We start from the raw sequence: 17,278 nt of genomic DNA on the forward strand, positions 1-17,278 counted from the left end.
TTTTAATTAAAAAAAAAAAAAAAAAAAATTACATAAAACGTGGAAACTTGTGTGTATGGAAAAATTGACGGCGGGAATTATAGGTACACTACCTCAGTTTGATAGAAAATGGGGTGCGACCATTCGATTTTTAGAGAGTGCATTTATTGAACTGACATGCCAAATATCCCCACATGTGCTCTGCCTCAGGTGGTGCAGGAGGAGGGGTGATTCACTGGGATAGGCTGTGTGGGGCAGCCGCAACAGTAAGGCATCTGAGGGCGGGGACTTTCATCTCTCGCTGTCGATCTTTCTTTTCCCCTTTCTATTCTATAGTCCGTTCCACTCCTCCTACATCCCCCTTTTTTATCTCTCACCTTTGAAATAGTTATCCTCCACCAACCTGCGGATGTAGGTTTTTGCTGTTGTTCTTTGTTTTTTCAAAACAATAAAAAGATTTAAACCATAAAATTAATTGGTTTCCATGAGCCACTAAGCGAAGGAAGATGGCTCAACGGCTCAACGGCTTCCTTACACTCTCCACCCAAGTGGGTTAGACATTGCATTTGTCTGCACTGGCAATAAAGGGCCTGGCAGAAAGTAAAAGGATTGCATTGACATTGCTAATGCCTGTTTTAGCATTGGTGATCCAGGTAGGCAGTGCTGGCAGAGAAAAGATTTTCCTACATTGTTGTATTCCCGTCTGAAGTCTTAAACTTGGCTAGGGTTCCTACTGGGAAAGCGAAGGTATCAGGCTCAAATGTGTGATTATTTGTGAATGAGGGATGTGCACAGATATTTGGGAAACAACCCATGGCTCTCTTCATGAGCCACACTCTTGACTCTGCCTACATGTGCAAATGATGTCAGTGGACAAGATGCCACATGCAAATCAGTTTCTGCTTGAATAACTTTTTCCCCTTGTGCAACTCCAATTCGCCGGAGTGCACATAGGTTTTTTACGATGCCCGTTTTTCACAGTTGACTGTGGTTTATGTGTTCCTGTCTTTCTAAATCTTGTTCAATGCATAGATTAATGGTAGAAACTCATATAGCCTTTGGAGATGACTCCATAATTATTGTGAGTAAAAGGCATTTGTGTTCCTAAACGTAAATCCAAATGTTTTGTTTTCAAATGTTTTGTTTCACATAACCTCAATTGCCATCCATAGTTCATGCTAAAAGATTTTTAACATGATTTTAACTTGCTCTCTCAGGCGCCAGTTACATTTTGCGAAGTTGTTGCTTGTTTCTCTGAAGAGGAGTGGAAGCTTTTACAGGACTGGCAGAAGGAACTTTACAACAATGTGATGAAGGAAATCAACCAAGCTTTGATTTCATTAGGTGAAGTTTCACTTTCAATCTCACATTAAGGACCTGCAATGTAATAATTGCCAAACTTGACTCCTGTTTTTGATTTTAATCCTTATGTTATTTTAAAATACTTTGTTTAATATGAATAGAATAATTTGTAAGGTAAAAAGTATCCAACTTTGTATACATTTGTTTTACTTGATATATTGAGGATGTGGTTTACAAAAGGTGTATGAACTATATGGTAGGATGTAGAAGAAATGTATATAATGAGATACCAGAATAATGGTATCCTATAGTGCTACTGAATCTGTTAGGCCAGCTTGCGTTCCTCAAAGGGTCCACAAGAGAGTGACCCATACGTTCTTGCCACACTGGTGATGCAAGACTCTAGGCCAGTGTACCTATATGCTGCCAATGTTATGTTTATTCTAAATATGCGAGATTAGACTGATGAGAAAACATAGTGGAGCCGTGCATCAAGAGACTGCAGCACTGAATCATCAACTAGTTGTGCTTAATGGTGACAAAAAGTAGGTCCTGCACCTGGTCTGCAAAGCAGGAATTATTTTGTTGTGTGGCTGGCTTTACAATTTGGCCAATCCCCTGGCCACATGGAGAAAGTGAGGAATGTGTGGTTGACTTTGAAAGCCAACTTAACCTTTCCCACCTGTTTCTGAATATAATAGAAATTACTCATCATCTAATGTAACATTTTTCAAAAAGTAAATGAAAGATCCCTAGTTTAATATGGTATGGTAGAAATACTGTTTTGCAAAATATGTCATATGCAGAAACGTACAATTAGCAATATTTGTGTATTTAGGAAGTTTGGCGATCTTGTAATGCCCAGAAGAAATCGCAGATGTCTGCCCATGTTTCATATTAGAGTCCTGATCATCATTCGGGGAAAGCTTCATTACCAAGTAACAAAATTTCTCATTGAATCCCAGCAATGCTTTCATTCTTCAGATGTCGATAAATTAAGTACCATTAAGTTAAGTAACAGTACCAGCTGCGCAAACACTCCCTATATGAAAATAAATAGTATTATTTTGATAATCTTGCATGTTTTATCGCGGTGTCATCTGTTGAGCAGTGAGCAACATTTACAGCTGAAAGAGATGTCATGAAAGGATCTGGAATTGTCTACCCAGGAATCCGATAATCTGCAGTTTTAAATTAAATTCAATAAAGCTCTGACAAAATACTTTAGGAGCAATTACATTGAAAGATCTCATGGGTTGAATACCTATGTGTCTCGGGGTCTGAAATATGCAATTGCCACTATAGAAACAATAAAAAAGCAAATTCAAGAGTGTCCCAGGCTGTCACTTTGCTGTCAGCTATGTATTTGAATGTAGATAGCGGTGCCAGAGGCCTAGGACCACTCAAAATCACTAAGAGTAAACTTGCTATCAATCCATGCTCTATGAGGCTAGGTCAGTGAATGAACTGCCCAGAGACCTTAGGCAGGCGACCATAGTCCTCATATACAACCAGGGTAAGCCCCCAGAGCCCTCTTCCTCCTACTGAACAATTTCTCTACTTAACATTAAAACAAAAATCGTCTCTACGGTGCTAGCGAACTGCCTGGTACAAGTTATTCATATCACTGTAGCACCTGATCAATCAGGCTTCATGCCCTACAGGTCAACCAAGCATAAACTCAGATGCTTATTTGGCTGTCTGGTGCATGAAAGTACATCGAGAGCCAGCAGTGCTCCTAGCACTAGACGCTGCAAAGGCTTTCGGTTCTTTGGAATGGCGTTACATATTGACATTGGTGGAACGGATGGACTTTTCCTTCCTAGTATGAATTCTGCTCCTATATACCCACCCTACGGCCCAGCTCTGGGTGAAAGGCACAACATTGGTGGAGTTTGATTTGGGGACGGGAGCAAAACAGGGCTGCTCCTGTCCCCCCTACTCTTCTCTATCGCAATGTAGCTGGTAGCCAACTAGATTACACCCTGGTCTGTGGACTGCGCTGGGACTACGATTGAGAGAATGTCTTCTTGCTAGATGTGGTTGACATCTTATTAAACCTTGCAGATTTGGAAGATTCAATTAAAAGAATACTAGAGATCTTTAGGCTCTTTTCTGCACTGCACATAAACTTGGACACATCCTACCTCTACCCACTTACGGGGTGGACACCAATGGAAGACTGATTATGCCCAATACCCAGCGAAGAGAGTGGGGGTTCTGGTATCTAGGTATATATATGTTTCTAAAGACCAGCAACACTTTTCTGACAACAATCTGGGCCGATTGCTTAACGAATATAAAAGAGATGTGGGGCACTGGCATAGACTACCTCTAGCCAGTATGGGCCGTGCAACCCTCTACAAAATTAGATATTTACCTACCTTCCTATATGTTCTTCAGAACTCCCTTTTTGAGATTGCTGACTTTTTCTTTATGCTGGTTAATGCCATAACCAGGTTTCTGTTCTGGGATGGCGAAGCGCAGTGAATAGCATTGACAGCGCTTACAAGGGCATTGCAGTAACCAACCTACGTCTATATTACTGGGTAACCCAGTTGGTAGTCATTAACGACTGGTTGTTCGTGGAGCAGAGGAAGCCCTCACTGATGGGAGATAGGAGAGCCATGAACCCGTGGAGGGGCTACATCAGGCAGGTATGCAGTGAGAGGAAACTGACAGCAATGCCATCACTGGCGGCAATGGCAGTTAAGGTATGGAGTGGGGCCACAAAACACATTGGTCACCTGGGAATACTCACCCTGGAAACCCTGCTTTGTGAAACTGAGGCATTTGCACCACTACAGGGCATCAAAGGAAGTACAAAATGGGATGTCCTGGGGATATTGAAGCTGGGGGACGTATGGACAGATGGGGGCATGATAGCCTTTGCAGACCTCCAGTCACACTATGAGTTAACCAGGAGCCAATACCTACAAATTAGGCACATCCTGTGCGGCTGTATAGCCCTGAAAGAAGATGTCCCAGAGGACAGCCCCCCCACTAGGATTTAGAGTGCTGAGTGCCCTAACACACCGACATGCCATCAACAATATACAATACACTGCTAGTCAACAGTACAAAACTCCCCTCTAAAGGCGCTGAGAGTAGATTGGAAGAAGATGACTGTGGGAGGCATGCCGTTATCTGGGGTAAGTGCAGATCAGGGCAGGCTTCATACTCTTCTGGTTCAAAATACTGCACAAGGCGTACCACACCAAGATGAGGCTATTTGCTATGTATGGGGACACAAACAACAGTGTGTTGGTGTATTCTTTTGAGAGAGAAGGAAAACACAACCGTCTAAACAGCTAAAATTCTGTATCTCACTACATTTATCTTTCATATGAAAATGTAGTCTTTTAAGTGATAATTGACAGATTATTCTTGCCTCCCTTGTTCATTTCACCCTTTGTTTTCCTGGTAGTGGATCATTCCCTTTCCTCCACCTTCCTTGGTTCAGTTTAGAATGTTGATAAGTGAGGTGAAATGGCAGTTGGTGAGGATCGGGAAGTGAGGCTGAAGTGCAAGTGTCTACTGTACACCCTTGGAGATGTATATCCCATGAAGAAATAAAGGAGATTTTGGTTACGTCATCTTGTCTTTATTACACAAATGCCCGCCCCTGCCTTTATTGTAGTTTTGAAAATTCACCAACTGTTTTTTAGGTCTCGCACCTGCGACACAGGGCAAAAGCACTGTCGCAGGGATACCCTATTGCTGTCAGCTCTGCTTACAAGGAGCCAAGAGGGAGACAAGAGATGGGCACGCGCAGCATACCGGAATCGGATCAGGTCGTGCGCGTGAACACGCGCTCCGATTCTCATGCACACAGGCAGACACACACACACACCCGCGCGCGCGCACACACACACACACACACACACACACACACACACCCCCCTCCCTCTCTCCCCCCCCACTCACCGGGCTCTTTCCGCGTGTCCCTCTCCCTCCGCAGCGGGTTAGTCTCAGCGGCAGCAGGCTCCAATTCAGACTCGGAGCTTGGCGTGTCTTCTCCGGCGATCCTCCGCTTACTCCGGGACAGCCGATGTGCACGCCCACGGCGACGGCGTCTCGTGTGCTCCCACCGCGCTTTCAGTTATGCGCGCTGTGTGGCGTGGTGAGGAATAATTGGCGAACAGTAGGCCGGACGGACTGTGGCCGAATTGCTGCTTCTTGTTTGGAGATTCTGCAGCTACAATAAAGCACTACGTGATGCAGGTTTGATGGGGGTATGGGGAGACGGAGCGGCCAGTACACAGCAGAGGACACGAAAAGGGCAAGTTTAAACCATGAACTGAACATGCTATAAAGCTGGATTCCGGAAGAGGTGGCCCGTTCAGTAACTTACATCATATGTCCATGCCTATATGTGCTCTTTAAAACAATGCTGTACTGTACAGATCTGCAGCCCTGCCAAGTAACAGGCCTTATAACAACATCACGTATTTATAGTGCCTCCTCACCACCGTCTCTGCCGGTGCAGTGGCAGAGGAGACAATAAAGACTGAAATCGCCACCCTGGCCAAACACTCATGATAAGCGAGCAGCGCGGACCACGTGCTTCTTTTGCATAGTGTGGGATGTGTGATAAAATTGCAGTTATTAATTGGTATATTTGGGCGCACTGCAGTGTAGTAAATGATTAGAGTCTATATGGTGCTCCAGGGTATCGCCCTCCGACTGGGGGCGTAACAAATGCACAAGGTCGCACTGCTCGGATAATGAGAAGTGTCCCCCGGGCTCCTTCAATGTCCTTATATTAAGGTTTCACCAGTAAATATAATGAAGAAAATTCGAAGTTTTGATGCGGAGATGCTTATGTTTTAATCCATCTTGTTATATTCACAAGAGTATCTTTAGTTTGAACAAAATCCTTTGATTGTACAATGTGCACTCAAACAATCCCAATGCATTTCGGCATATCACAAAAATGCCTTCATCTGGGGAATTGGTTTTCTGTCAATAAAGAAAAACAAAATGTGTATAAGAAGTAATGTATGCGAACGCGATTGTTAATAGACTGACAGAAGTGACGAGAAATGGAAAGGTGCTCGGAGATGTACCTTGGGTAAAAGGTCCGTGAAAGGTAGTGAAAAGTTGAAGTTTTAAAACGGGTGCTTGGATATCAGTGCTTGAGTTCGTGGCTAGTTAGAAAAGCGGCAGTGAAATAATGGCGGCTGGGGGACCGAGAAAAAATGTAAGCGTCAACACGTGTAAAAGATAGGTTATCAGGGTAACTAACGCGATTCATGCAAATATACCGTGAGATGAAACTAACGGTGTGCTGTTAATAAACGCTTACCGTGGCAAGTACGGGCGGAAGAATCGAAGATTCGACTGTCCTCTACCGGGTCAGAGCATGGCGTGATCCTGGAAGTGCTATAAGTGTTAGAGTGTTACTATGTTACGGGTTACTAAGGGAGGGGCTAAATGCTGTTGCGGTGAAAGTGCTAGCTGTTACGAAGGGTACAAAGCGAGAAAGAACGCTCAAAATAATAAGTGGGATGCTATATGGATAAGGGTGCGAGAACGAAAATAAAGGGTGTGGAAACAAATGAGAACAAGGTGCGGGCAATTGAATAGGTAATCAATTCTCAAAACCAGACGGTATAAAACACGAATAAATATCAAATACAGTGATGATAAGATAGAAGAATGAAACATAAATATACATGAGGCGGAGATGGTATGTGAAATCACATTACTTCTGAACACATTCAGGAAATGACAAAATCGTCCTAGAAAAAGTTTAAAGATAACATGAGTATCCCACCCGGTCATTTAGACCATGTGGTTTCATACTGGACAACGTAAAAATCCAATAATTCTCTCGTCTCAAGAGTTCATTATGATTGTCTTTGTCTGGTTCCTTCATAATGGTTTCCAATGCGCAATAGCGCATTTGACTGATGCCGTGGCCTGCTTCAAGAAAGTGTTGGGCTACTGCTGATTTGGCTTGTTTAGTTCTGATGTTAGACTTGTGTTCATTAAGTCGTGTTTTGAGTTTTCTCTCAGTCTGTCCAACGTAAATTTTACCGCATGGACATTTCAACATATAGATTGCATTGGTTGTATCGCACGTAGCCGTGGCTCTGATCTTTATTTGATGGCCTTTCATGGGATGGTTAATGGTTGTGCCCTTTATGACACTGTTACAGTGGTTGCAATTCCAACATGGAACCGTACCTTTGAATTCTTGGGGCATGGCTTTAGGATGTTTGATGAGTTCGCCTAGATTTTTAGCTCGGGTATAGGCAAAGATGGGCTCGGTATCAAAAATGTTGTTGAAATCAGGTTCAACTCTGAGAATGTCCCAATGTCTCTTTATGATTTGTTTGAATTTTTTACTGGCTGTCGAATATTTGGAAACCACGGCAATGGAATCTTTTTTGGTTGTTGTTGTGGTACCCAATAGATCATTTCTAGATTTGGTTGCGCAACGTTGATTGGCCTGCTCAAGGATCTGGTGTGGATACCCTCGGGCTTTAAAACGTGATGTTATGATGTTTACCTCTTCATTGAACTTGTTTGAATCGGAAGTTATTCTTTTTGCTCTTATTAGTTGACTGTATGGCAGGTGATTTTTGAGTGGTTGAGGATGGAAACTCGAGTAATGTACAGTATTATTTCTATCTGTTTTTTTTCGAAACAAGCTTGTTTCAAATCCTGTTGTTGTGTTGGTGATCCTGACATCCAGGTAGGTTATAGAATCAGTTTGTATTTCATGGGTGAATTGTATGCGAGGATCAATGGAATTCAGTTGTATTAGTTATTTTTGCAGGATGTTTTCTGGACCTTGCCATATTAAAAAAATTTCATCAATGAATCTGACGAACATTTTAAGATGATCCGTCCATGTGGTCTTACAAAGGATATGGTCTTGCTCAAATCTTGCTCAAATCTATGCATAAAAATGTTCGCATAGGCAGGTGCTGCCGAATTGCCCATTGAGGTTCCAGTCAGTTGTTGATACCATTCATCTTTCCATATGAAATAACTGTGGAGTAGGTGAATTCTAATAACTCCATTAGAAAGAGTTTCAAATCATGGTTCAGTTCAATCCTCAATAGGCTGTGTTCTATTGCTTCTATCCCCATTGAATGGGGTATGGACGTATATAATGATGTTACTTCTACTGTGCACAGTAGTAGGTTGCTGTGATCCGCTAATTGGACGTTGTTAAGTTTATTTAGAAAATCGGTGGTGTCTCTTAGACAAGTAGGTGTAGAGGTAACTATTGGTTGGAAATACTTGTCCAAGAACTTGCCCACTGGATCGTGAATGCTGCCACATGTAGAGACTATGGGCCTGCACGGAGGTGTATGAAGATTTTTATGGATTTTGGGAACCAAAACATTTTTTGGACTTTTGGGATGTTGGGTTGTGAGGTATTTCGTGGTTTTAATGCTAATGACCTCGTTTTCCTGTGCCAAGCTTAAAATGGTATCAAGTCTTTCCTTATATTGTATGGTTGGATCGTTTGGTAGTTTGAGGTAGGTGTTAGTATCCAAGAGGTGTAGGGATGCCTGACCATCTTAGTAGGAAGTGTTGAGGATAACGATAGCACCACCCTTATCTGCTTTGACGCAAGTGACTTCGTTGTTAGTTGAAATAGACTTGAGGGTGTTGATTTCCTTGATGGTGTACTTTTTACACTTGGATCTTGGTTGGCAATTGAGTTTGGATAAATCCTTCTTAACTAGGGTCTCGAAGGTATCTAGAATCTTGTGTGTTACCGGTGCTAGAAAAGTGCTTCTTGAACGCAGTCCCATCAGTTGATCTGACTCAGTATCAGCAGATGTTTGTATTACATTCTAAAAGAAGTGTCTTAAGCGGATGGTATCAACAACTGACTGGAACCTCAATGGGCAATTCGGCAGTACCTGCCTATGCGAAAATTTTTATGCATAGATTTGAGCAAGACCATATCCTTTGTAAGACCACATGGACGGATCATCTTAAAATGTTCGTCAGATTCATTGATGACTTTTTTTTAATATGGCAAGGTCCAGAAAACATCCTGCAAAAAGAACTACTTCAACTGAATTCCATTGATCCTCGCATACAATTCATCCATAAAATACAAACTGATTTTATAACCTACCTGGATGTCAGGATCACCAACACAACAACAGGATTTGAAACAAGCTTGTTTCGGAAAAAAACAGATAGAAATAATACTGTACATTACTCGAGTTTCCATCCTCAACCACTCAAAAATCACCTGCCATACAGTCAACTAATAAGAGCAAAAAGAATAACTTCCGATTCAAACAAGTTCAATGAAGAGGTAAACATCATAACATCACGTTTTAAAGCCCGAGGGTATCCACACCAGATCCTTGAGCAGGCCAAGCAACGTTGCGCAACCAAATCTAGAAATGATCTATTGGGTACCACAACAACAACCAAAAAAGATTCCATTACCGTGGTTTCCAAATATTCTACAGCCAGTAAAAAATTCAAACAAATCATAAAGAGACATTGGGACATTCTCAGAGTTGAACCTGATTTCAACAACATTTTTGATACCGAGCCCATCTTTGCCTATACCCGAGCTAAAAATCTAGGCGAACTCATCAAACATCCTAAAGCCATGCCCCAAGAATTCAAAGGTACGGTTCCATGTTGGAATTGCAACCACTGTAACAGTGTCTTAAAGGGCACAACCATTAACCATCCCATGAAAGGCCATCAAATAAAGATCAGAGCCACGGCTATGTGCGATACAACCAATGCAATCTATATGTTGAAATGTCCATGCGGTAAAATTTACGTTGGACAGACTGAGAGAAAACTCAAAACACGACTTAATGAACACAAGTCTAACATCAGAACTAAACAAGCCAAATCAGCAGTAGCCCAACACTTTCTTGAAGCAGGCCACGGCATCAGTCAAATGCGCTATTGCGCATTGGAAACCATTATGAAGGAACCAGGCAAAGACAATCATAATGAACTCTTGAGACGAGAGAATTATTGGATTTTTACGTTGTCCAGTATGAAACCACATGGTCTAAATGACCGGGTGGAATACTCATGTTATCTTTAAACTTTTTCTAGGACGATTTTGTCATTTCCTGAATGTGACCAGTAGTTAGCTCTGTTCATTTTACATAGAATTCTTTTTTTCAGAAGTAATGTGATTTCACATACCATCTCCGCCTCATGTATATTTATGTTTCATTCTTCTATCTTATCATCACTGTATTTGATATTTATTCGTGTTTTATACCGTCTGGTTTCGAGAATTGATTACCTATTCAATTGCCCGCACCTTGTTATCATTTGTTTCCACACCCTTTATTTTCGTTCTCGCACCCTTATCCATATAGCATCCCACTTATTATTTTGAGCGTTCTTCTCGCTTTGTACCCTTCGTAACAGCTAGCACTTTCACCGCAACAGCATTTAGCCCCTCCCTTAGTAACCCGTAACATAATAGTAACACTCTAACACTTATAGCACTTCCGGGATCACGCCATGCTCTGACCCGGTAGAGGACAGTCGAATCTTCGATTCTTCCGCCTGTACACGCCACGGTAAGAGTTTATTAACAGCACACCGTTAGTTTCATCTCACGGTATATTTGCATGAATCGCGTTAGTTACCCTGATAGCCTATCTTTTACACGCGTTGACGCTTACATTTTTTCTCGGTCCCCCAGCCGACATTATTTCACTGCCGCTTTTCTAACTAGCCACGAACTCAAGCACTGATATCCAAGCACCCGTTTTAAAACTTCAACTTTTCACTACCTTTCACGGACCTTTTACCCAAGGTACATCTCCGAGCACCTTTCCATTTCTCGTCACTTCTGTCAGTCTATTAACGCTCGCGTTCGCATACATTACTTCTTATACACATTTTGTTTTTCTTTATTGACAGAAAACCAATTCCCCAGATGAAGGCATTTTTGTGATATGCAGAAATGCATTGGGATTGTTTGAGTGCACATTGTACAATCGAAGGATTTTGTTCAAACTAAAGATACTCTTGTGAATATAACAAGATGGATTAAAACATAAGCATCTCCGCATCAAAACTTCGCATTTTCTTCATTATATTTACTGGTGAAACCTTAATATAAGGACATTAAAGGAGCCCGGGGGACACTTCTCATTATCCGAGCAGTGCGACCTTGTGAAAATTGCAGTTATGGCAGTACTGTAGTTGTGTGCAAATTGTGTTCGCACCAACCTGGTGGCTCATTGTTGCGCTGGCTGCAGTAATGAGCATCCATCAATATCTCACACCTGCTAGCTGAGGGCGGGCCAGCGCGGCATTCTCGTGACGTAGCTGTAGTACGACACCACCGTGAGGTCACCTGACTGCAACAAACAGTATACTCTCTCTTGAGTTTGTGGCGTGGCGAGCTACAGTTATGTTTCTTTAGTTTGCCGCTGCCCTCTACGCTGCAATAATGATATTGGTGCCTCCTGGATCACGCACCGGCATTCATTGGAAATTGAGAGAGACGGGTCGAATAGTCATAGTAGGGGCAGGATGATAAAACAGATCCTTAGAAAACGATCTGAATGTCTCTCTTGCGTCGTGCAGGACTTGTAGTGGCTGACAGGTCTGTGTAAAAATTAGGATAGTAATATAATGATCGTTTAATTTAGCAGCCTGATGTTAAAAACATCTTGTGATCCTGCTGTGCTCACCTCAGCGAATGCCATGCATTCAATGTTTTCTGGGCCTAACAAGTGGTGCTTTGCGTGCCCTGGGTGGTCAGAGTGGGCAGTACTGATGTGGTAAATTAAAATCCCTTTGCTGCTCTCTGTCGGCCCACCAGCCACTGCACCAGCCTGTGGCCATGACGTTTTCACTACACCGTTCCTATCAGAGCTGAGTGAATTTAAGAGTAAATATCCCTTGTACTGCTTGCTAAAGATGGTCTTTGAAGGGTCGTCACTTTGGTGTTTTATCTGCATATGCAGTGAACGAATTTCATTTGTGCTAAGTACAGATATGTTGGACTTATTTCATTTGTGTGTGCTTTGTGTGTTACCATATGTAATACACTCATGTCCCTTGTGTGCGCTATCCACACGTCTGGTTTTAATACAACTGCCTGTGCTAATTTGTCCCTTGCTATTTGAAGGACTTGTACACTACAATTCCCAGAATGCACCTTTCCTGTCCCAGCACGCCTGATCTGTCTGGCACAGGCCGAGCTTCAGCCTACCCACCATAGCCAGCTGACAGCTGAGACAGGACGTCGCCGTTCCTGAGCGGACGGAGAAGGACACTTCTGTCCTGACAGCCCTGGCAGTCTCAAAGCAGGTCAGCTACGTGGCACTCAGTACAGAAGTGCCGCACTCCTTAACACAATGCCAGGTGAGTTCGGAACACACTTTGAATCTCATCTATATCGCATTCATTTAGACACTCTGCTACTCTACTAGGGAGCTGTTTTATACAAAAATACATACATGAAGCACCAATGCTCTAGGGCATTCCACTCTAAAGAAACATGAATATACATATCAGTTTAGCCCCAAAAATTGGCTCCTCAAGTGATTGAGATTATTGTGACACCATGTTTTGTTTCATGGAATTTTATGGGAAGTGATGGCTTGTTACGAGGAAGGAAGGCAGCCAGACACAGTAATTCACAGCCCTGCTTCTGTCACTGTTAGCTTGTATCATACTTCAGTGACATATTTAAAAAAGTGTGTGGTGGTCATGTCAGGCACTTTGTTTTGTTATTAGAAAGTTGCTGAAATCCACACTTGTAGAATACTCTCCTGGGCACTGTGTGCAAGGCTGCTTATTAACAGTCAGGAGGCATGATTGTATTTTATTTAATATTGGGCCTTATTGCTACCATTTACACCCTTACATAGCCTTTTTAGTTTCACTCGTATTTTAATTGCAGAATGTTATTTTTTGATTGCAAGGTCTTTTTTGATTGCGAGGTCTTTTTGTGTTTATGTATTTATAATGTTTTAATTCTGTGGTATGTACTGCTGCAACACCCCTCCCCACAGGACAGGACCCTACCAAACAGGATGGTAATGGAAACATACTAAATATATCTGGTAGTAGTAAGGGCTGGTCAGGCCTTATATGCCACTGGGTTTTCTCCACAGCCCTGCTATCTGAGGGGAGGAGCTGGGGCTGGAATAGAACAAGCTGCATTTGAAGGAGTCTGTGGTGAATGCACAGGAGAAAAAGCAGGTAATAGTGGGGGGAAGAGTGTCACAGAGATATTTGATCCAGCTTCCTGAGCCAATAGGCTGCCAGCACAGTAAGTAAAGTTACAGCACCTGAGCTGGGCTCTGCATTGCAGTCACTGTCTACAGTCTGCTCAAAGTTGAGGGCAGCACCAGTAAGCCTGGTTCAGGCTGCATGATGGGGCCATCGCTCACATCCCAGTGCCCTTCTATTTCTGGTGCTTTGCAACAGTTTTAAGATGTTCTTGCAGTTTCTCGTTGCAGAAATGGTTTTAATATCTGTTATTTATAAGTTTCCATCATCGTCATTGCTAGAGTTTGCTCTTTAGAAAGTCTCACTCATAGTTGTTGAATGTCACTCATAATTACACTGAAATTATGAAAATGTCACCCATAAGCAATCTGAAACCTTGGCAGCTATGCGTTGGTGGGTAAGCAGTGTGCCCATGCACATTATTGGATTTCACTGTTACATAATACGATGATGTGAACATCATTGTTTGGGCAAGTGCATAGTGCATTCCTTAACAGTGTGCCACATTTGACTGTATTTTGCGCCTGTAGCTCCTAGATAGTAAGTGTGAACAGGGGAGTTTGCGAGATGCACCGAACTGCAGCCTGTGGCGGGTGCTGATGCAAAGTCTCCAATATCGAGTTTGCATTATGTAAACATGCAAATTTTAAGCCACCTCGGGCCGTCTATATTCTAATGCCGGTTACAAGAGGTGGCATAGAACCTGGCTACAGTCAGAAGAGAATCAAAATGTTCAGCTATTACAGGGCAGTTAGCGTGCTCTTACAGGCACAACAGACCTCTCCGCTCCAGCATCAGTCTACAGGAAACATGATGCCTTTGCGCCCAATTCTTCTGCCTGACAGGAACTGCAATGCAACAGGTCTCGCATTTATGCGAGTTCGAGCAATTGTCATTGTAAATACTAATGCCATTTTTTTTTTTTTGTGTTCCAGGTGATTAAGTTTTATTGCAGCAGCAGGACGCCATTTTGATGCGAGCTTTGAATGCATTCATTAGCATAGGGAGGAGAGCAGCTCTTAAACAGGCAGCGTGGGGGGAGGCGAGGAGTCTGCCCTCCCTAACAGAGTGTCGCTGGTGGCTACTGGGGACGGATGTATGACGATACAACGAGGGCCGTTTCAAACGCGGTCTGTTAGATCGCGGTTTTCACAACGCAAGTCGTTACATCGACTCGCGCCGGAGGGGTGCTGGACCCAGGAACAGTGTAATTACTTTTCCAACTCCAGTCTACGTACGGTAGGGAAGGTGTTGGAAACAGTAATTGACACTATTCCTCAGTCTACAGCGCCCCCCAGTGCAAGTCGATGTAAATTAAATTTATTTTATTTATATAAATATATAAATAAATAAAAATGAAAACCAAAATAAAAGGCATTGTCATTTACAATGCCAATAGCTTACTCTTATAAATGCGAGACCTATTGCATGGCAAATGCTTGTTTTGTCCTAGCTGTAGGCAAAAATATATAGCACATCTACTTTGTTTTAAGGCTTAACCAATATCATAGATAAAAAAAGAGACCACCAAAGAAGATAACAAATAAGTGTTTATATTGTACGAATTTGGATGATACTGTGGTAAACACAATCGTAATGTTACATATGATTTTACATGTGAACAAACGTATTACATTTGAGTCGTTTGTCATTGCTTCCCTTTAATTAGCCAGTTCCAAGCAGACCCTGTTCAGTAAAAGCTTGTAAGAACTAAATGTTTCAATATTGTTTACCCCAAGACAGTGTAACAACTGGAAAACAATGGTATTGCCTAAATGTCTTGGGAAAGGTCAAGATTTGAGCACACTTGTTTTCCAAATGCTTTTATTTTTTTAAACCCAACTTTGCACATCTGTTAACATTGAGCTCCCTGCACCCCTTCACATTTCGCTTGGCTGAAATTATAAACCACACTTTGCGTCACATTAGCACTCTTGAGGATTGGTTTACAGTAATCTTAAAGTTTTGCAAGCATGTTACAATTTAATGTTGTAATGGTATTGGTGTTCTACTGAAAGGCTCTCACTATCACAACGAGTCTTTGCATTCCCTTAAGCACTATAGTGAATGAGGAGATACAAGCCATGGCGATGGGTCAGTAGCATATTTAAGAAAGGTGTAACTAGTGGGTCTCCTTGTAAGGAGATAGGATGGGTAACTATTAGATCTTCCATTATCGATAGGTAAGTTTGTTTTGTGGTGCATCCGTTACAAAGACTTTCTTCTGCATGACCTTGGACCAGGTGCTGGCCAACACAGTTTTTACATACATTTGGTGTCCTTATTAATTCTTTTTCCAGTATACAGATGAATGGCAAGCCCTACATTCACAGCCAAGTTAATAAAACAACATTGTCTGCAAATGCATTATTCATGTATCTTTTCTTTTTATATCAGGCCCTCTGATAGCTGCCTCAGTTTTTTCATTACGGCCTAAAGAAAAGGAAGCCATGTGCCTCAAAGACTCTCTGGAAGCAGCCTTAAGAGGTAATATGAATACATACCCAGGTGCCTAAAAAACTCTTCTTCTTATTTCGTATATAAGACAAAAACATTTCTCACACACTGTACAACTATCACCACTCCAAAGACATGAACTTTCAAATCCCTCTGCATATGTTTATAGCTCACACATCATATCCCATGGCTTCCATCTTCATTTACAGGTCCCCGAGACCCACACTTCACAGGCAGATTCTATGATTTTACTGCTGCTGCCTCCATTGTCATCACCATCTTACTAAGGACCACAGGCTCTTAGGTGAGTCCTCCGTCAAATCGATAAAGGATGCCTTTCCGTGTATCTCCTAGTTTCCCGGGAACTCTCTCCTGCCAGCCTGTACCACCCCAAAGGCAGCAGGCAATGTGCTATTATTTCTATCCTACCCTTCAATTAACAGCAATCTTCCAGTATCCATTGGCTGATCTGATACTGTGATATCCCATTTCACACCTCACACAATACTCCTCAACATATGAGCCAACCCAAATCAATGAAAAGATGCGCAAGCTCATTATAAGTTCCAACAAGACCAAGTGAAACAAATCCTCCTCACTATCCCCGAGTTAACTTCACACAACTCACTGTGTTCTTGAGGCAATCAACATTACCTAAAACTCGCTGATGATGAACGTTCGCCCTAAAAGCTAAACAAGAAGACCGAAATGACAGTCCTCTGGTCTTCCTGTGGGCTCAACAACACCAAATGTTATTTAGGTTAGAAACACACATGTGCAGATACCATTCATAGCGAGACATTAACACACTAAACAACCCACCCCAAGCAAAATTCAAGCTGGACGTCACCCAGGCCAGGATACCTTCCGCACACACACCACTCTCATATTTTGAATAGTGAAGGTAGTGAAGCTTCAAAACCAAACTCCCCACATTCACGAGAAAGAGACTAAATTCTGTGGCCAGTGGTACACCACTCCAAGTTTATTAACTGTACCGTAAAGCTGTGGGAGGCCTACGCTTTTGTGGAGATGCATTCTCTGTACACTCCCTGAGGGCTCTCATAGTTCAGTTCAGCTTTTCTTCTCAAAAATGTGTTTTTTCATACTTATTAAGCGGAATATTTATTTTAACTTTATCATGTACAATTTGAATTTGGGGAGGAACTACCTAAGTTTTGGATGGCCAGACGGCAATTGATTCAAAACATGTTTGCTAGCATTTTACTTAACCTTGGGAAATGTGACAGTGTTACTGCTGGCTTAATGCATTCAAGTGCCTTCCAGTGTCACAACATATGTGGTTTAAATTGGCTTA

General features: G+C 42.3%; 1 protein-coding gene across 1 annotated transcript in view; it reads left to right on the forward strand.

Annotated features, from left to right (window-relative positions):
- The window catches only part of LOC144755288 (uncharacterized), a 140,189-nt gene that overhangs the window by 24,436 nt on the left and 98,475 nt on the right, over nucleotides 1–17,278 (forward strand). The window contains exons 2-3 of the mRNA XM_078644068.1: nucleotides 1,197–1,323; nucleotides 15,901–15,990. Of these exons, the coding sequence (XP_078500194.1) occupies nucleotides 1,197–1,323; nucleotides 15,901–15,990 (217 nt within the window). The remainder of the gene's footprint in view (nucleotides 1–1,196; nucleotides 1,324–15,900; nucleotides 15,991–17,278) is intronic.

Source organism: Lissotriton helveticus, chromosome 5_1 (genome assembly GCF_964261635.1).
Source record: "Lissotriton helveticus chromosome 5_1, aLisHel1.1, whole genome shotgun sequence".
NCBI classification, from domain to species: Eukaryota; Metazoa; Chordata; class Amphibia; order Caudata; family Salamandridae; genus Lissotriton; species Lissotriton helveticus.